General features: G+C 32.5%; 1 protein-coding gene across 4 annotated transcripts in view; it reads left to right on the forward strand.

Annotated features, from left to right (window-relative positions):
* Positions 1-22,085, forward strand: part of SEMA3A (semaphorin 3A) — a 477,770-nt gene that overhangs the window by 417,175 nt on the left and 38,510 nt on the right. For all 4 annotated transcript variants that reach the window (XM_047753060.1, XM_047753061.1, XM_047753059.1 and 1 more), the window contains 5 exons: positions 27-96; positions 2,391-2,535; positions 5,934-6,153; positions 9,878-9,969; positions 18,288-18,329. In XM_047753060.1, the coding sequence (XP_047609016.1) occupies positions 27-96; positions 2,391-2,535; positions 5,934-6,153; positions 9,878-9,969; positions 18,288-18,329 (569 nt within the window). The remainder of the gene's footprint in view (positions 1-26; positions 97-2,390; positions 2,536-5,933; positions 6,154-9,877; positions 9,970-18,287; positions 18,330-22,085) is intronic.

The raw sequence follows: 22,085 nt of genomic DNA on the forward strand, positions 1-22,085 counted from the left end.
CTTTCCCCAATTTTGTTTTCAAACAGAGGATGTATTTCTAATGAATTCTAAAGATCCTAAAAATCCAGTTGTATATGGAGTGTTTACAACTTCCAGGTAAACAATGTTTTACTCTCTTATTATCAAAGAATTCATGCCTTTTAGATGCTTTCCAAGCATCTGTAATTTGTGAAAATATGTTTTTGAAGAAACAGTGCTGTCTTAACCTTTAAATTGCTGTTCATTCTTAGTGGCTAAAATACATTATGACCTAAACCATTCTTTTAAAATAAATTTTAGCAAAGAATACCAATATTAAAACTTTAATGATGAACAATATACATCATGTTCTATGTATTTGACTTTTAAAATTTAAGTGAAATATAGAATATTATAAAAATTGAATATCTGAGTTTTGTTAAAAATTTGTAGTGGTATAAGCTAGATGAAAAGTCCTTTTCCCTCTCCTTACATTTATCTTCTCTTCTTTGTCCCTACCCCCTCTTTGTCCCTCATGCTCTCCCCCTTCCTTCTTCTCCTCCCTCTCCCCCTCTCCTTCCCTTCCTCATCTCCTCATTCCCCATCTTCCCCAAGGTTCTTGCTTTCAATCAAGCACTATCTCCTATTACATTCAGTATAAAATTTACCTTCCCTGGAGTTGCTAAAAGAAACATCTATTTACATGCATATAAATAGGGATATGCATTTGGATATGGAGGAAATGTTTAAAAAATAAATAATTTAAAATCAAAAGTCAGGGAAATTCTGCAAGGAACTGTGATAGCACAAAGAGAAAGATTAACTGCATTGTCCAAGACTGATTTATCCTGTAAATATTAAAGCCATTACCAATTGATTGGACATTTTTACCTATTTTTTTAAATACCATGTAAAAATTAATAAACCTATATTACTAAAACCATATGCAATTCCCCATACCTGTATGTCTTCCCTTTGGTATAAAAATAGACAACTAAAATAAAGAATGCGAGAGACTCAAACAAATAGGAATCCATTTATTTTGCTTTCTCATTACTTAGTACGGCAATTCTTAATCTTGAGCACACATCAGAATCATTGAGAGTATGTTATAATACAGATGCACCCCCCCCCCAGAGTCTCTGATTCAGGAGAAATGAGATGGGGCCTAAGAATGCATTTCTAACAAATTTCCAAGGGATGCCCACACTGTTGGTCTATGAACCACACTTTGAGACTCACTGATTTAATGGGAAAAATAATTTCACCTCTTTGCTTCAGTGAGATCAGTGGCAGTATGTGAGTTAGTCTTTCAGTGATGATGGGCTCCATCAATAAACAAGCAGTGCATAACAATGGGGAGGGGACATGTAAACAGTAAAAACCATGATGTATCACATGTGTATTAATTTGCTATTTATTTATTATGAAAATATTGTTGTTAAATTCCTTAAGTATTTATTTACTATGTGTCAAGTAGCATGTGATATGTAATTGATGTTACAGAGAGGAAACCAGGCATAGTCTATTTCCTCAGGAAGCTTGCACTCTCCCAGATATTGCCTAAATGAAGTAGCTTTCAAAAGTAAACTCTTATAAACATATGTTATTCATTTGGTCTAATGTATGTATAATTTTCTATAGGGAGAGGTTGATTTTAAGATAAGCATTACACATTTAAATGTGTACAATTCTTTTATATCTTTATATAAATACATCCCTTGAGCTGTATTTATATAAGCAAAATAAAATGGAAATAGTGGCAACTCATGGAAAAATTTAAGTTAGCTTAAATTACCTGATTTTTTTGTCCAACAAAATGATGGGAATAATTGCTGTAATACTCTATTTTTGCTAGGGTGTAATAGCTACTAACTTCAAATTATTTTCTATATTGGAGAGAGATGATTTAAAATTTTTTCACACAAATCAAATTCTGTTATTTAATTAAATGCTTTTGTTGGTTTGGGAATTAAAAATTGTAACACATTTACTGTTTTCTGCAACTTCAGATTATGAGTTCTTACACATTTCCTGTTTTTAGTAATGATGCTTGAGGCATAATGTAATACCATAATTGTATTTGCTATCATAATTAATCATTACTTTTTAGATCTTGTATATATGTTTTTCCTCTCAACATTTATGATATATATATACTTATACCATATATTGTATATTTATGATATTAATATATTTTATATGAGTACTAAAAATGATTTCATCCATACCTTCTAATTTTGAGCAATCATAATTTGTTCTCTTAGTTTATTATTTCAATATGTATACATGTGACTTGAAAAATGTCATACACTATTTGAGAATATATGTCCAAATATTGAGAATTGCTTTCTGAGATTTAAGAACTCAATATAAATAGCTGTCTCGTGATTTTATAAGGGTGAAAGTCTACTTTTGTTCTTTCTTTTTAGTAACATCTTCAAGGGGTCAGCTGTGTGCATGTACAGCATGAGTGATGTGAGGAGGGTGTTCCTGGGTCCCTATGCTCACAGAGATGGTCCTAACTACCAGTGGGTGCCTTATCAAGGAAGAGTGCCCTATCCACGACCAGGAACTGTAAGTGGCCTAGGTGTTTAAAATAGGGTTAATAAATGTCTGATAAAGGTTTTTAAAAAAGCAGCTACACTCATATTAAATACAGATAATGTAAAAAAGAGATTCTAAGACTATAAATGGAAAGAAAGGCAAGAATGTTCTGGGGTTCCATAAAATCGAACACTCAAGAACATGTTTTTTACAGTCATCAATGTTGTTCAGTCCTTACCAGTTAATAACAATAATTTTTGAGAAATAGAAACTGAACAGTTTTAGCTTCTTTTCTGAAAGGGACATAGTGAAAATGGCTTTCATGGAGAGTTGAAACAAGGTGGGTATACCTAGACTTGTTCTCTCTGACTGTGGCAAAGGCCCAAGAATTGCACATTAAATCGGAGGAAAAAATTAAATCAATGTTATCTTCCTATGGGAATGGGATGACACATCCCTCAAATAGGTAAAGAAGATATAGAAAAAATAAGCAAATATAAATAATCGTAGAGCAGAGCCTAGATATTTTAACAGGTGCTGTCTACTCTTACTGCCCTCTCTCTTTCCCTCCAACAGTCCCGGGCCCAAGTTTTTAAAAAAGTGGACAGAGCTCAAAATAAAACCAGCCTTAAATCTGTGATTTAAAGTCGGGAGATTCCAGATATAAGTGATATCATATAGTACTTGTCTTTGTCTTTCTGCCTTACCTCACTCAGTATGAGAGTCTCTAGTTCCATCCATGTTGCTGCAAATGGCATTATTTTATTCTTTTTTATGGCTGAGTAGTGTTCCATTGTGTATACATATTGGGGAAATAAAAAATAATAATGCACTCAAAAAAATAATAAAATAAAAGGAAGAACTTAAAAAAATAAATAAAGTCAGGAGAAAAAAAGAAAAGGCTGATATGGTAGAAAGTGAGTGAAGTCATCAATATGATACCAGAGGTTACAGACTAGAACCATTCATGCAACATTTTCTAACCCTAAGAATCTTTAAAGAAATAATTTCATGTGATGAAAAAATTTGTTCTTTAAGTTTAGCCATCACTTTAATTTTACATTAGTTTTAAATTCAAGTAAATGATGTTTTTATATGATTTTATTAGGCATAGGATGTTTCTAACCTTCTTGTTTATTTTCTGTATTGCTAAACATAAATATGAGCACTTCATAAATTAATTCTAGTTGATGGATCTTTTAAATAAAAAACCTAAATAGGCTGTCATAAGAATCAATGAACAAGATGGAATATCCATTGCTTATAAGAAGCCAAATGGGTTTCATAAAAATATACTTGATATTTACTATATTTCTTAATGGTAAACTGTTTTTACTTTGTCAGTAGACAGTTTTAGGTCTGTATGTCTGTTTGTATCTCTATGACTACTTACTACAAATATCTTTTAGATATAAACTGACTCTAGGGAATTCACTTTGTGGCTCAGCAGTTAACAAACCTATTATCCATGAGGATGAGGGTTCAATCCCTGACCTCACTCTGTGGGTTAAGGATCCAGCATTGCTGTGAGCTGTGGTGTAGGTTACAGACATGGCTCGGATCTGGCATTGCTATAGATGGGGCGTAGGCCAGCAGCTGTAGCTCCAGTTCAACCCTTTGCCTGGGAACTTCATGCCACAGGTCATGCCCTAAAAATCAAAAAATAAATAAATAAACTGACTCTAGGCTCACTTCAACAAATTTAGTGGAATTCCCTCAATGTGCTAGATAATTTGCTACCATTTGGAGCTACGGAGTTTTGAACAACATTGAAGATGTGTACAATGTATTTGTAATTTATAATAGCAATTAAAAATTCATTGGGTGCATAAGGTCCTATTTTAACGGATTTATGCATATCTAATGTATATTATATAGGTTATATGTGTGTGCGTGTGTGTATATATATATATATATATATATAATATTTGGTAGCCCAATTATTGGTCCCACTTCGCAGATAAGGCAAATCCCAGCCAGGATTCAGTTTGGGCAGTTCGGTTCTAGAGCCTGAATTTTCACCCAGTGTTCATAGAGGATTGTTATAAGATGGGAAATTAAGTCAGCAGTATGCACCAAGTGCTAGAGGCAGAAGGCAGAAGAAATTTCCTAAGCTAGGAATTAGGGAAGGACTGCCAAGAAGAGATAACACCTAACTGCATCAATAAAATTCACTCGGATGAATTTATAAATCCCTAAAGGGGCAGCTGAGACTATGTCATTCTGTCAACACTACTTGAGAAAAACGAAGTGACCTTCAGTGTGTCAGTAGAATGGCATTTTCTTTCTTTTTAAAGAAAAACCTACAGCTTAAATAGTATGAAATACAAGAATAAAAGTAAGACAAGAAAATTTGACAAATTATAAGATAAAAATTTAAAACAAATCTCTTTAATTTTCAAGCATACATTTCTAAATTTTTGGAAGTTATATTTAAATATTGATAGAAGAGCAAAAAATTTAGTGTCATGAAATGTTTTTTATTGTTTCTCCTAGGAGTTTATATAGACATTTGATAGTCTGTAACATTAAATAAGTAGTATAATTTACTTAAAAATTAATTTCCTAAACCCCTTGACTATTATATTAGTATATCGTTGTGTGTATATCTATATACTACATGCAAAATTATACATATATATTCATAAATAGACACCCTTCCCATTTCAGAACAGCTTTATTTTTTCATTTCTCATGAATTATTAATAATCTAAATCAAGGTAATGGCAAAGACAATTGATTTCCCCTTCTAAGCCTCTTGTAAGATCAAGAACCACTCAATTACATTTCAGCTCTCAAGCTCACATTGAATGGCAGAAATTTCTTAAGTGTAAGACAAAAAGCAAGAGACTGGAGATACTGGCCTTTGAATACTTGTACCACATAATTAAATGCAATGAAAAGTGTGAAATCTGACTTTTCTTGCTTTTGTTTTATCGCTTTAAGTGGAGCACTTAAATCCAATGTGTGACACTGCAGCCTGTTTGGCTCTCTGTGGCCTTCATCTGTTCAGCTTGGTCCATTCTGATTGGTCACTTTCTGTTATATCTTGAGTTATATCTCTCCTTATACCTAAAATTATTATAATTACTGAAGACATAGTACTTTTAGTATTTTGGGGGTACTTTTTCAGGGTTATATTAGAAATAAAGCAATAAAGGATGGTTTATTTTGTCTTTAATTTGAAAGGAGCATTTATATTCTAACATTATGCCATAGGAAAAAATGACATTTTTCTGAGAAGATTATACTTTACTATACGTTGTGTCTATTTAAGTAATGTTATTTTATTTTTTAGCTTAACAGTTATTTAATTAAAAAAATAATTAAAGGTTTTGATTCCTAAAGATTGAGGCCATATATTATGTAAATTATACTATTATTCATTATATTTTAATCAAAAGATATTCTTTTCTTTATCTTAATAGTGTCCCAGTAAAACATTTGGTGGATTTGACTCTACAAAAGACCTTCCTGATGATGTTATAACATTTGCAAGAAGTCATCCAGCCATGTACAATCCAGTGTTTCCTATTAATAACCGGCCGATAATGATCAAGACTGATGTAAATTATCAGTTTACACAAATTGTAGTAGATCGAGTGGATGCAGAAGATGGCCAGTATGATGTCATGTTTATTGGAACAGGTAAATGTTTTAAAGCTCTAAGTGTTCTTCCAGAACATTGTATTTAATTAAGAACTAGAGGAAGTTTTCATAGTCACTCAGAAGGTATAGATAATCTCTAATAAATGTGTAAACAATGTTAATATTCTCCCATTCCAATGTATTGCCATCTCAGGCAAGTCAAAACATATTAATTTAAATTTCCTATTCAATCAAAAGTTGATAAATGTAATCAGGGAAAGCTAATGATTAGGTGAATAATCAATGTCTATAATTGAATCATAACTCTTCTCTGGCTGGTAGCTTTTAAAGACAAAGACGTACTGCTCAAACTATGCCTAAATTCCCAAGATATTCAATAAAGATTCCAGAATATATTGAAGCAAAATTATCTGAACCTTAAAATTATCTTAGGGTGCAAATCTTCTAGAAAATGAGTTTTGGCAACAAAATTTATTTAGTGTTTTTACCATACAATGAGAAACTAAACAAAGGAAAACAAAACTTCATCAGAAAAGCAGTAGTGTAGACCTAAGGAGTTGCCAGATATGTTTAGTATCCATTATGCAGTAATTTAACAACATATTTTTACCAATTCCATGATTAGAAACAAACATTTTGTAGGTATATTTTCAGAATGATTCCATTGCTATTATGATGTATTATTTTATTTCCCCCCTACTCTTTTTAATAATACTATTTTGAAAGCACCAGTTACAAATCTTAAACTTGCTACTTAGGGTCAGATTCCAAGGTAATAAATTCCTAGTTTCCATTAACGTTGTTAACTGACATAAATCAATGGGAAACAGTGTGAGTGCTCCACTGAAACCTTGTATAATAACATTTATTTTCCCTTGGTGAGAACCAGAGAAAAGAATTGCATTAGCTACAGGGGAATGGCAACTGTGCAGTAAGTGCTTTAAAGACTTAAAGTTTTATAACAAAATTGTGAAATACTTATGTTATCAGGTGTAACAGTGTCAGGTTCTAAGCAATACATTACAGTCTACTTTTATGAGTAAGAAAAGTTCACTATCAAATAAAAGAATCCCAGTGAGACTCAGAGTTCAGTAAAAGTCAATGAATTGCAAGTATCAACTTCTGGCTATAAATAACTTGAGAAATCATAAGATGATAGGATTTCTCTTCCATAAATATTAGTTTATCATTTAATGTCAAATTATAACTAGGTCCCTCTACAGAGTAATTAAGCTCTTTAAAAAAAAAAACAAAAAAAAACATGGCCTAAACATGTTGAGAAATCCCCCACTCAGTGACAGTGCAACAAAAATTTGCTTATGGCTATTTGACCAAAGAAATCCAATCATGAGTTTTCAATTCCTCCTGAACACAAGCTGTCTTTAAAGGAACCAGTTTCATTAGCATGTTGAATGTTTGATGATGGGAATGGCTATTGGTCAGCACAAAGCAGAATCATCTGTCAGCAGAGTAAATTGATTACCGTAATTTTATCTTTTAACTAAGTTGCACACCATAGTATATTGATCCTAGTTAGGTAATCTGATTCAATTTGTGTGAAATTGTTTGAAATACTACTCAGTAAAACTTGATCTGGAACACAGATAAAGTTATGTTTGGATACTGGAGACTGATCAGAGGCACTGAGTGGATTAACCTAATTTACCTTTAATCTTTGGTGTTATGAGTAGTCTAATGTCCTGTAAACATAGAAGGATACTCTTAAAAGAGGGCTTTTTTTTTTTTTTTAACTTTACAAGAGATACACTAGCAACCTTTCTTGATCTCACATAGCACATCACATCATATTGATCCCCTTAAAGTGGTCATCTATGGTATGAATTATTTTTCTGGTATAATTTATTCTTTACCTGAAAGATTTTCTTCTCAATTAGTCTGTTACATTTGATTAAAATGAGCCAATTGAAGCTAAAAATAATTGCTCAACCGGTGCAAACTGGAATGTTGAAGAGTCAAACTTTTAAACTTAATAAATTGCTATTTATTATATCAAGAATAGGGGAGTTCCCGTTGTGGCGCAGTGGATAACGAATCCGACTAGGAACCATGAGGTTGCGGGTTCGATCCCTGCCCTTGCTTAGTGGGTTAACAATCCGGTGTTGCTGTGAGCTCTGGTGTAGGTTGCAGATGCAGCTTGGATCCCGCGTTGCTGTGGCTCTGGCGTAGGCTGGTGGCTGCAGCTCCTATTAGACCCCTAGCCTGGGAACCTCCATATGCCGCGGCAGCAGCCCAAGAAATGGCAAAAAAGACAAAAAAAAAAAAAAAGAATAGGAACATATCTGTAAATATGGGAAAATTAGTATTTTCTTAACCCAACTTAAAGTGGAAGCTCTTATCATTAATGCCATTTGTCTCTTTTAACAATGAAAATTAGGAAAAACAATGATTGAAATTTCTGTAAAATATATTCATTTTAACAGTTTTTAATATTCTTTTTAATTTTAAATTCCTTTAGTACACAAAAATTGATTAACCAATAGATTATATTAATTAAAACAATTTGTTAACCAAAATTGATTAGCAAGCTTTTGAAAAGCCACCATAATAAGTAATCCAAGGTGTTTATTATGAGAAATGAGGTTATTGTCATTTATCACCTAATGGTCATTGAGCTGTCTTAAGGGCCTCTAAGTACTAAAGGCCTCTAGGTGAGAAGATGAGCAGCCAGGCCCTGATATTCTACTTTTGTTGCTCAACAACATTCCTTGCATTTTGCTTGTAGATTAAGTATTCATAGTAGTTCCTGGCTTCAGAACAAAAGTAGGAAAACCTGTCACACCAATCCAGTATTTTTTTAAAATATTTTTTATCGAATGACATATTCTTTAAATTCTCTACTGCTTTACAGTTTTCAAAAGTTTCACAGATGATTTCATATAATCTCATAATAACTCCTTTTTTCCCCTGCTCCTTCCCTCCCCTCTCCCCACTGGTAACCACTAGTTTGTTCTCTATGAGTCTTCTCCTTTTTTTGATTTGTTTTATTCACTAGTTTGTTGTATTTCTTAGATTCCACATATGAGATATTGTACAGTGTTTGTCTTTATCTGTCTGGCTTATTTAACTTAGCATAGTCCTTCCAAGTCCATCTCTGTTGCTGTAAATGGCAAAATTTCATTCTTTTTTTAATAGATAAGTATTTGTCCATCTATATATGAATGGCAAAATTCATATACACACCACACCTTCTTTATCAATTCATATATAGATGGACAAATAGGTAGTTAGCAATTGTAAATAATGCTACTATGAACATTGGAATGCATGTATCTTTTCCAGTTAGTACATTTTTTTGCTTTTTGTTTTCTGGGCATATACACCCAGGGGTAGAATTGCTAGATTATATGGTATTTCTGTTTTTAATTTTCTGAGACACCTACATATGTCAAACTGTTACTATTTTTAGTTTTTTTTTTTCTGAGACACTTGATAATTGACATTAAAGATAAAAATAACCCAACCTAGTGATTATTATATATATTTATTTTTAATTACTCAGGTTTAGGGTAAAATTATCTTCAAAACTTGGTATGTTTCTAAAAATTCACTTACTTGTATTCCATGATTATAGTTTATCTAGTTTCATAAAATACATAAGAATATATATACTATTAATGCTGTAACAAAAAATAAATTGAAAAGACATCAAAATGTTCTTTCTTATTAGATATTGATTTCATTCATTAACATTAAAGTCTATTCAGATCTATTTCAATTGTGGTTTCTCCACTCTCTTTCAAAGATGTTGGGACCGTTCTTAAAGTAGTTTCAATTCCTAAGGAGACTTGGCATGATTTAGAAGAAGTTCTGCTGGAAGAAATGACAGTTTTTCGGGTGAGTGCTGCTTAATTTCAAGTATCAACAAGTTCACTTGTGTGTCTTTTCCCGAGGACAGCTGCACACTGAACTTGGTATGAATAAGTAGTCTAGCATAGCCTTCTAATTAGCTTGTCAATTAGAAAGCCAGACACTAGTCAAAATAAACATTGAAACTTTCAATGCTAGTTAAATCTAAAAATGTAAAGAAATATATTCTTGGCTCATATTTTGTTTTCTCAATGATAAATTATATGATTTACATTTTATATTATTTATGTAAGTTATCTCAGTGAACATACTCCATGTGCCTCCCACTGCACCCCCCCCAATCCCCTATTTCACACTTTATGGTATAACTGGGATGATGGTAAACTCTCTGAATGTATTAAAGGAAATGTATTCAGAATGACAAAGGAATCAAGACATTTCAACCATTTTTAGCTTACTTGTGAACTGCTTTATCATATTTCCTAAATAAATTATTTATTAGCAAAGAAAGTTTTTGAGGTTTTTATATTACTGGTCGCAAATTTGTTATGAATTCATGGACTGCACAATGAATATTTGTCCCTTTGTCCTAAATCACTGATGGCCCAGATAAGTTTATACAGAAATAGGGTTAGAGGCAGCAAGATATAGGTTGAAGTGGGAGAGGAAAACTGAAATACTGTAACATATACCACAATGTCTGTTGTTCCTTTTAGAAAGCTAGCTAGGAGGAAGAGTTTGAATTGAAGCATACCTTGATATGAATTATTTATGAAATATAACAGAAAAATAGATGCCTGTCAAAGGTGTCATTTCAGTTTTTGATAAAAGAGGGCAGAAATATGAGACCTTTATAACTGCAAAATAAACCGGAATTAGAAAAATTTTGTATTCAGAAAATGAGAAAATATTCCAACTTGTCTTACAACTTAAAATTATCTCTTATAGTCTCTAGGTACCTCAGATACTTTATAAAATGAAGTGGCTAGATTAAATATTTCCATTCATTAAATATTTTAATTGTAGACAGTCTTCTCGGGACTTCTTTTAGTCCCATATTTCTAGACCAGTTTATTAACCCAGTAGGGCTCGTCCTCACTTTTCTGTAATATTTTGAAGAGAAAATAAAGTACAGTGTGGCCCTCCTAATATATATTAACTCAAATTAAATTATGATTAGCTTTGAAACAGATCACTGGACAATCATGACACAGACATCTTATAATCACTAAACAATGTTCTAGTGGGAAGAGCTGAGGTTCTTCAGTCAAAGCTACATGGCAGTTCTGTTTGGAACACACACAATCACTGAGCTTCCCCATCAGTAAAACAGGAAAAGTAATACCTCACAGAAGGCTAGAAGAATTAGAGACATTATTAAGTAGAGCTTCCTGAACTGTGCTGGTCAGTGTGTTCAGAATTTTTTTATTAATATAACTTTATTATTTTAGTTTGTCTACACTGACAAGCAGTGTTTTTAGTAGCCTTCCCTTCTAATCCTTTGTTTAAGGCTTAAAATAATGCAATCATCCTAATTCTACCATGATTTTTAAAATCAAGCAGTTGGACCTTATTTTGTCTGGTACAGAATGATGACTAATCCCTGTCTTTCACCAAGTCCCATTTCAGTATTTACACATTGATACATTAGCCTACAAATTCAAAAATACAATTATCCAAATGGACTGGGTTAGCAACACAGAGTCCATCTAGATTTAGCAAACAAATTATGGGCACTGAGGGGCCAATATGTAAATTGCCATCTTATGTCCATTGTTGTGTCTCCAGAGCCTAAAATTTGGTTTTAACCAACATTTACAAATGAATAAAGGAATCAGTATTTGTGAAAAAATTAAATATGAGAAATTAAAGTTTAGGGTCTTCTTTAGGGAGATTGTGCTTAAAGTGAAGTCCCCAGAGTATGAGGGACATAAACTGAAAACAGCAAACAGTTATCATGTTGATTACATTTCATGTTACTTTCTAGTAGAAAACAAATTTTTTTTACTAATTCGATATTTTTGAAAATCTACATTGCCACCGCCATTGTAAATGAAGTTACAGGAGATGTTATAATACAGCCTTAGCTTTAGAATTTCTTATTTCCAGAATCTTTTACATTTAGACTTGTCATAGTTCCTTTGCATATTCCCCTTCAGTTATTGTATATTATTATAACAAGCTTCGTTTACTAATTCAACTGTAAACAAACACACCTGCCGTGGTCCCAGCATAATGCTAAGTTCGGCTAATTCAGGGATGAACACCATAAACATGGTGCCTGATCTTATGTAGCTTAACAGACTCTTATATGTTATCCCTCAAAGTTTCAAATACTTTATTATCTATTAGTGCAATTAAGTTTTATCTTCCAGAATTGCATCATGTCATACTATTTTAAAAACAACTTTTTTTTTGTTCTGTTATTTAATTATTTTGTAGAACTTTAAGAATCAGAATATGTATAATTTTGCAGTACTACTACAATCTAGCTAATTTTCATTCCCTACATTTCTGGGATATAAGGTTACATTTCACATCTTTACCATGTTTTTTACTAAATTAATACAGATTTTATTAAAATATTACTCTAAGCTGATCTGTTAAATGACTTTTAATAAAATCTTGAGAGGTTGGAAGCCAACACTTGCAGGCACAAATATTTATTATCTATTAGATTTTGTTAGTATTTTCAGTTTCCAGAGGAATATACAACCAAGTTATACCTATGATAACTACTGAATGATATTCATGTGATTTTTAAGATATCCTGAGAGAGGTTCTTTATCAGTTTTTAACAGTTAAACATAACTAATATTGTGCTTTCATGGAAATGATTGTTTATGAGTTTATGATTTTGTGAAAAGGTTATTTATAATGTGGGACACATCTTCCACAGATAAATGTTCCATTTCTCTCCCATATTCTCTGCTATGCATTATCGTCATTATTATTTCTTTGGCACTCAAGTAGACAAAACATATTTGGGCAGAGTTTAGGGAAATATTTACTTTCAACATTCTATTCTATCAGGCAGAGTTCATACATATATTGTGGTCTAGCAATTGGAATATTTCACTGTCAAACTTTGTTTAATTTTGCAGAAGGAAGGGAAAAAAATACAACACATTAAAGCAATTTCTATATACAGTAAAATAATCAGAGAAATGTTACAGTTTCTTTATTTCTATTTCAGCCTTGCAAGTCATTCCATTTAACATAAAGTAAAATTTAAAAGGGTTAACCTGAGTACTGTGGTAATTTGACAAGATAAATAGACAAGGAACAGATTTAGGGTCCTGGTGGTATCTGATACTCTTGAATTTTAAAAAGAAAGACATTTAATGTCAACCAACCAGTTAATTTTACCATAATATCATCTCCAGGAGACCATGTTCATTATATGTCTTTGCTAGACTGAATAACCAAACCTCATATAAAAACCTGAATTAAGTCCAATACTATGTCCATTGCCATCTTGAGGTCGGATTTAGGAAAACACCCTGGCTAATCACAGAACATTCCAGTGGCTCCAATTACATCTAAGATATTTTTTTATTCTGAATGAAATCAAATCCCATTCAGAGTATAGAAAGAAAAATATTTTTCAGTAATGAAAATTTCCATTTTAAAGTAGAATTTTAGTGGGTAGTAAGAGGTGATATAAAATTGGCATTGGTTTAGGATTCTAGAAATGGCATTTTCTTTTTTTTTTCCCTACAGCCATGACCATGGCATGTGGAAGTTCCCAGGCCAGGGATCGAATATGAGCAACAGCTGCAACCAACCTGCAGCTGCAGCAGTGCGAGATCCTTTAACCCACTACACTGGGCTAGGGGTCAGATCTGAACCACCTCAGTGATCCTAGCTGATGCAGCCAGGTTCTTAACCCACTGTGTCAGTGGGAGCTCTTCTAGAAATGACTTTAAATAGCCATTATATATTCAGAACGGTACTAAAGTACTGACCCAAACCTAATTCCGTTTATTATTTGTAACCATAAATCTATATTTGAATTATATTTACTTTGTGAGTCTAAACAAGTCAGATTAAGTCCATTGAGTCTCAACTTAATTTAATTTTTTTGCTTTTTTGAAAATTAAGATTAAGAGTAAATCATAGCTATTGTTAACTAGTTATACAAATGAAAATCTCATTTAAAATAAATGCTTAAAAATTCTACATCTATAACTTATTAAAATATTCAAAAGGTCTGAAAGCTAGACATATGCTTTATTTAATGTGAGATATTTTTTCCATTCCAAAGAGCATTTTACTTTTGAGACAGTGGAGTGTTATATCAAGATGCGATGCATTTAGTACAATGGATTTTATTTATAGTCCCATTGACTGCAAAGGACATGAATTTTAAACCCAATTTATGCAATAGTCCATGAACAGCTGAGCAAACAAATGAAAGAGTTTAATTTTCATTCAAATGTAAAACATAATTGATGCTTTCCAAAACCTGATATATTAACTGATTCTGAAGGAGCATCCTCTCTCTTAGCATCCAGGGAGCTCTGTCTGATTCTCCTGGGATCAGCAGGTTGAAAAGCTCTGAGAGTGCGAAAGTTTAATAAGGACTAGATTAAAATATCTGGGAAAAAATAGCAAATTAGAGTCATAGAAAATCTTGAAAAGATGCTAAGTTTTTAATTTCATTTTTACTTGAACTCCAATTAAATTTGCAATTGAAACCAGTTTCATGGAAAAGTGCTTATGAAGCTACATCTGTTTTAAATGGAAGTCATATTCACTACCAGCTAGGCCTCAGAAAAAAAAATATAGCTTATTTAAATGGATGTCATCTTAATATATTGTCTATTAAAATTCAACCACAGGCAGCATATAGCACATCCTATTCCAAACTATTATTAATTTCCTGGTCTAAAAACAAGTAAGGTTCTTCTAATTAAAGGATTCTAGGATCTTAATTTAAGAATGTTGAAATCATAATATGGCACAATGGAGTTTGGTGTGTATTGGGATTTATTTTGTTTTTTAATTTGTGTATGAAGTAATCATTTCCATCTACCATATAAATATTTTTTATGTTGTCAACGAACATGAAATGTATGAAAATTTACCACCTTCATCCACTGAGGTTTTAAAAGAACTGAGCCATAGCTAACTTTCATTTTAATTATACTAGCTGTTAATTCTCTGTATAAGAAGCACTTTCTTTGTGCCTTGGTTGTAAAATTTATTTCATGAAAGTCTTCATGAAGTTAGCTGCATACATGACCACATAACTATTTCTCCTGTGAAACTGTTGGAGTGGAAGATGCTGCTGTGGAATGTTTTCCTAACTTTTTAAAATTCTTTGTTTGGGTTCTTGATTCCAACATTATACAAATATAAAAGTCAGTTTTGTCTTTTATTAATTTTTACTGTTTTATTTTTTTACAGCCACATCTGAGGCATATGGAAGTTCCCCGGCCAGAGGTTGAATCCTGCAGCTTCAACCTATGCTGCAGCTGTGGCAACACCGGTTCCTTTAACCCACTGCATCTCTACAGTGACCCAAGCTGCTGCAGTCGGATTCTTAATTCACTGTGCCACTTCAGAAACTTCCAATTTTGTCCTTTAAAACTGAAAATCTGTGATGAATTGGCCCCTAGATATTTGTGACTTGATACTACTAAATTCTTAAGATCTTCTTTTTGGTTAGAGAAAATTGGTAGATATTCCTTTCATCAAAATTGTCTTTATGATTGTTAATTCCTATAGAAAGTTGTTGTTTTTAATATAATCAAGCTATGAAAATTAGAAACTATGGGAAATCTCTAAATATCCCATTAAGTTAATTTACATCCTAAAACATTTGTTTCATTTGTGTTTCAGGTAGGTTCTCTTAAATTTGTTAAGAAAAATCTGAGGTCAGCTTAGATATCAGCCTTTAAAGTAGAAAGTTGCAATCTTGTGGGCCATAGAGGGTAATAAAAACCATAAGAGTGGATTAGCCCACCAGGAAAAGAATGTAGCATCAAAGGCGAATGGAAAGGAGTTAGCAAAGGAAGACCAACATATGAGGAGTGGCTTAAGATAGAAAAGAATCTGAAAAAAGCTAAGAATAGTCAATTGAGTTCCAAGACATAATGAATTCTAATAGAGGAAACAATCAAGAAGAAATGAATGATATAGTACCACATAAAACAAGAAGTCCAGTAGTAACAATTGAAAACTGTCTGTTCATCAGTGTAGTTCACCCATGATTTCTTTCTGAGAATCATTGGCTCCCTCTCTAGAGTAAGGGCTAGACTCAGTGGGCTGAGGGATGAATGGCTCTGAATGGGACATGAACAAGTAAAGACAGTGAGTATAGAATATTTAGATTATTTTCAAAGAAATTCCAGCAAAGCTTAAAGGATTAAGGAAAAACTTTTTATCTAAAGAGGGTTGCCTTTATCTCATATACCAATTCAATGGGAGGAGCAGAATACAATAGGGAGAGTAGAAAAGATAGAAAAGAGAAATTTGGTAGGGAATTAATTTATTCATTCATTTACTCATTCATTCCTTCATTCGTTATTTAACAAATATTTTTGAGAACTTGTAAATACAGTTGACCTTTGAACAACTTGTAGGTTAGGGACACCGACCATCTCTGCAGGGGAAAATCTGAATATAACTTTACAGTTAGCCTTCTATATCTGTGAAAGTTACCACCATAATTTTTCAGATGAGAAAAATGAATTAGAAAGAGGTTGTTTATACCTTACCTAGTATAACACTAATGGCCAAGTTTGAATTACTACCATTTGAATCCATACAATCTAGCTCCAGAGTCCAACTCTTTACACTTGAAGACTTACCTTTATCACCTACTCAGAGAGATGTTTAAAGATTGTTCTTCCAATCCCAGCCTTTTTCTCATAACCTGAGAAAGATAGTCTCAGAAACCCTCAAGCCATCTCTTCTTAGTGGTATGTTTGTCATTGATGAAAGATAGGATGGAGCACAGTTCAATGAAAGTGAATCTAAGAGAAATAAGCTAATATCTTTAGGCGAATAGCCTCTTGGTTGTCTAAGTTCATTAAAGAACAGCATTTATTTATGCATATGTTTATGATAGGCTTTAGCAGAACTATCTAGCAAAGTATATTGATGATTATTATGTCCCTGGTTATGACTTCTCTAAATCAGTCTGTTGACAGAAATTGAAGAGATTATGTTCTCTAGAAAAGGCCTGAAGTTGTAGGTCTTTGCACCTTAAACGGTCATTTTTAATAATAATAATATTATTTTAATAATAATAATAATAATATTAATAATAATGAAGTGATCTCACCCCAGCAGAACTTTCACCCCAGCAGAACACCCCAGTTCCTGACAGCTGGAAACCAGCCCAATACTTTCCGCTCATCTTTGGTGCTCTCAGGAGCTAGCCTGACATTCTCAGCCAGGCCACGGTGTTCTCCAGTTGAACATTACAAATATTCACAGAACCCCAACATTAGATGGGGACACTCTCAGACCATGATGAAATCAAGAAAAAAAGCAAGACCATTCTGTAATCATGTTTGAACACAAAAAAGAACATAAACATTGTCCAAATACAAAAATGATCACATGTCTCTCTATCCTACCCAAAGAGTGATTGCTGCTTTATCAGTCACTACTTTAGCCTCACTCTGTTCTTCCCTCCTTCTAAATGAGATATGGGAAGATAGCTAGTCATAGAATTACCTCTGCTTTTTGACAGCATCCAATGTTAAGCAAAGCCCCACTTCCTGGAACCCTCTCTCAAATCACTTACCACCCCTAAAAAGAAAAAAAAAAATGACGTTCCCATTGTGATTCTGCAGGTTAAAAACCCATCTAGTATCCATGAGGATGCAGAGTCAATCCCTGGCCTTGCTCAGTGGGTTAAGGATCTGGCATTGCTACACCACAAACTGTGGTGTAGCTCATGGGTGTGGCTCAGATATGGCATGGCTATGATGTAGGCCTGCAGCTGCAGCTCTGATTGACCCCTAGCCCTGGGAAACTTCCACATGCCACAGGTGCAGCCCTAGAAAGAAAAATAAAATAAAGTAACTTACCACAAGCCCAAAACATAAAAATTCTTTCCAACATTCTTACTGAGCACTCCCTTATCACAATGAACAATAAACCCAACCTGACCAACTGCAGGGATGTTCCTGATGATCTCTAACTGGAGGATGAGCTTAGTGTCTGCTCCACACATATAACACCCATCTATGCAGTTTATTTTGCATGTTTTATTTCCCAATTATATTTTTTCTTATAGGCACTGAAGTTATCCCTAAAAATTTATGTCGGTGTTCTGTGATTTTTCTAATTTATTAAACAACTCACATTGTCTTTTTCTTCTTTAGGAACCAACTACTATTTCAGCCATGGAGCTTTCCACTAAGCAGGTACTATCGTTATGTATTACAATTAAAATTCCTTATTTTTGTTAATTTTTGTGTCAAATAGATAAAGATATTTATGTTCCATCAAATTTTATAGAATTATTAACATTTCAGAAAAACAAGAGAAAAAAATGTTTACAATAACTAGTAAAATGAAAACTGAAAATAATTTTCATTGCCATCAGGTTTTTGATCAGTCTCATATATGTCCTATAAATATATTTCTTAGATCATTATTTGTTGTAAATTTTCATTTATAGCATTTTGGTTTTGGTCATTGTGATGTAATTGCATCAATAATTTGTTAATCTATCCTTTACATATAATATTGGTGGATATTTCAGAATATAAATAAATTTATAATTTAATTTGTATGTTTAAACAAAATACATTTTATAGGCTAATAAAATTATATACCAGACTACATATGTTTGGAGGATTTTGACTTAAAAATTAATTTTACTTTTTCAGTAGTATTGTGTGTTGTAGAAAACATTTAGTTTGGCTAAATATAAAAGGGAAACAGGAAAACAGTCATTGCCAAATGATAAGTTATTAAACTCCATGAATTCAAAGGTTAAGGGCAGCAAGTTAATGGTCTTTTCATTCACATTGAATGAGTGCTTTGGCAAGACACTTAAGAAACACAAATGACTTCTAAATGCTAAATTATATGGGAAAAGCAAATATAATTTTAACTTCTAATGAATTCTCTTTTCCACATAAATGTTTTTTAGCCTTTCTACCCAGTATATCAAAGGTAACAACAACAAAAATAGATGGCTTGGATCCTGAGTTAAAATTAATTATTAAATAACCTTGCATAAAAAGCCAAAAAGAAATAGGGAGCCCCTCACTCACTGTAGTGACAACTTATATACAGAATTGTTGAATATGAGCATGATTTGGTGAATCTTATTTCTGACCATTTATATGCTTTATCACTAACCATGCATTATTCCTTGTACAAGACACCTAAAGTTACTGTACCCCTAAAACACACTACATATCCTTTCCACACGTCAGTATCAAAATAGAATAATAATCTCAAAGATGTTTAGAGAAATCCAGAGTACATATATTATTGACCTGATACTGTCATTTTACACATCATAAGTATGAGTTTACCTGTTCTTGTAATCTAAAAATTGTCAAATGTTGGCAAGGAAATCCAGGGATTTCCAGCATGAAAGCTAGACTGGAGTACTCTTTCCTGCAATGATTTTTTAAACGATTTATTTATTCTCTGCAGGAGTTCTTTCTCAATCTTAATGACATTGCATCTCGTTTTATAAAACATTTATTTCTGTTTTAACATTTTTTGGCCGCACCCACAGCATGTGGAAGTTCTCGAGCCAGGGAATGAACCTGCGCAACAGTCGTAAGCTGTGGTAATGCCAGATCCTTAACCCACTATGCCACACAGGCAGGAACTTACTGTTTTAATGTTTTTTAACCTACCTTAAGAATTGCCTATTAAATATAATACATTTCAACAAAAAACAAACAAAAATAATTCATCAATCTAAAATACAATGTTATAACATAGTGTCCCTAGCCTTCATTTTCCATTACTGGAGTTTGATTTCATTCAGATCGTGACTCAATTCCATTTATGCCCATGGCAATTTTTAAAGTGAGGCATAGTTTCAAGAAGGACAAGCAGTGTTACAACTAATTTTCTGGATAAATGGTCTCATCTCCTGCTTATGACCCACAACTTGTTAAGAAGGAGAGTGAGAAAGCCTGTGGTGATGTTAAATTGGGCAGAAAAAGCACATCAGGTTATTTGCTAGTGACTGGATTATGCTCAATGGTGCCTGGAACCCTCCCTCATATTTCATTTAGAAAGCATAATTGATTTTGCAAATCATTAGTAGTACAGCAGAAAATTATAAAATGAATACTACATTGAATTGTATTTAATTTTTGACATTTCATCATACTTAAGGTTTTCATTGCAATAATTTCAGATGCCATATTTTTGGTTTCATATTCTTCTCATGTATTCTTTCTCTGTTTTTCTCCTAAAGGGATGTGACAAATTAAGATATTATTATCTGGTTAACAACTCATTTACTACTCAATGCCATATTCTTAGAAATCAATAGGTATGAATTTTGTTCCTGTTGGCCAAACATAGAGAATTTTTATTAGGTATGGCCACCTTGGTTAGTAGCTTTTTAAATAGTTATGACCATGGTGTATGGTTTGGCCTATCTTTGTTCACCAGTGCCAACCATGCTTCTAATATTGCTACCACATTTTAACTAATTTAACAGTTGGTTACATATTATGTTTGTTATATTATTTTTATTTGAAATTGATAATGCTCACCTTCAAAACATTCTAGGTTTATTTTTTAAGGTGCTTTTGGAAGAGAAATATATAATGGGAAAATATTTCCTTCCATTAGTTAAGATCTTGTTAATATTTTTCAGTTACAATCAGATGTTATTACATGCAGGTTCTGTAGATGCTTTAAGAGAGGTTCAAATCAATCTAATTTTCTCTCAACAAAAAGCTTAATAATATTTCATCTGTTCTTCCCAGAGACTCTATCATTTTTTAATTTTCTGTAGTTTGTAGCCTCTTTCAGTATAATGATATAAAATGAATAAAGTAAGAAGCTGAGTATCTGTAATATATACCACATTCTTTATGCTATACAATACTAGAATATTATATGCTACAAATATCTTTCACTTACTGGAATGGAATAAGCAGTGTTTATCAGGATAACTGCCTCCATAAATAGTTTAGTTTGTATTTTTTGCTTCTTTCTCCCTTTTTCCCTTTCTTATTTTAAGATATAATAAGAACTAATTCTCTCTCAACAAAAAACTTAATAATATTTCATATTTTCCTCCCAGAGACTTTAACTGATTAGCTTTAAGCATGTAATTTTTTTCTACAGAGTATTCCTAGTGCCCTCAATGATTTCATAGATTCTGATTGATACTTACAGCTTCATTTAAACATAAATCTATTCATGTATGTAGTCCATCTTTGAAAGCCTTTTGGAAATGCAATTTTAATTATATTTATTTCTGACTGTCAGGCAGTTTGTAATACTAAAAGAGAACATCATTATTTAGAGACTTGCTTTTCTGTAACTTATTTTTCATTTATATAGTAGAGAAACTAAAATATACTTTTAGGTATTTGTCATGCATACTAGAACATGTTTCAGTATTTTCACAACTTTTATTAACTTTTCATTATAATTATTCAATCATCTAGTGCAGGAAAGGAACTGACAAAAATCACAAAACATTTTATTTGTATTTCAATTAATGTTAATATGAATTTGTAATCGATACTCTATGCTGACTCAACTGTGTTAAAGGTATTTTTTAAGTCGTATTGAAGTCCTCAATTATTTGCTATCATGTTTTTTTTTCCTCCCTTCATATTCTGGTATTTATAACTTCAGTTTATCAAGTGTAGTGGCATCATAGATGTTTTATCTGGATACACATTTTAAAGATCTAGTTAACCATGCTCATTTTATGACCAAGGAAGTTGTCTGAGAATTATTATGTAAATGGCCCCAAATCACACAGAATGTTAATGTCAGGCAAGACCCAGAATCCAAGTATGTTGGTTCCCAATACCCCATTGTTTCCCCAACACCTGAGCTTTTTGTTCGGGTCCAAAATACTAGCCAGGGTGTGCTTGATTGCCCTACTGATGATCCTTCAAATAAGAAGTAATTGTGTACTTGTATTTAAAATAATCATCTTGGAGATAGAGGAA

The sequence above is a fragment of the Phacochoerus africanus genome, chromosome 11 (assembly GCF_016906955.1).
Source record: "Phacochoerus africanus isolate WHEZ1 chromosome 11, ROS_Pafr_v1, whole genome shotgun sequence".
In the NCBI taxonomy this organism is placed as follows: domain Eukaryota; kingdom Metazoa; phylum Chordata; class Mammalia; order Artiodactyla; family Suidae; genus Phacochoerus; species Phacochoerus africanus.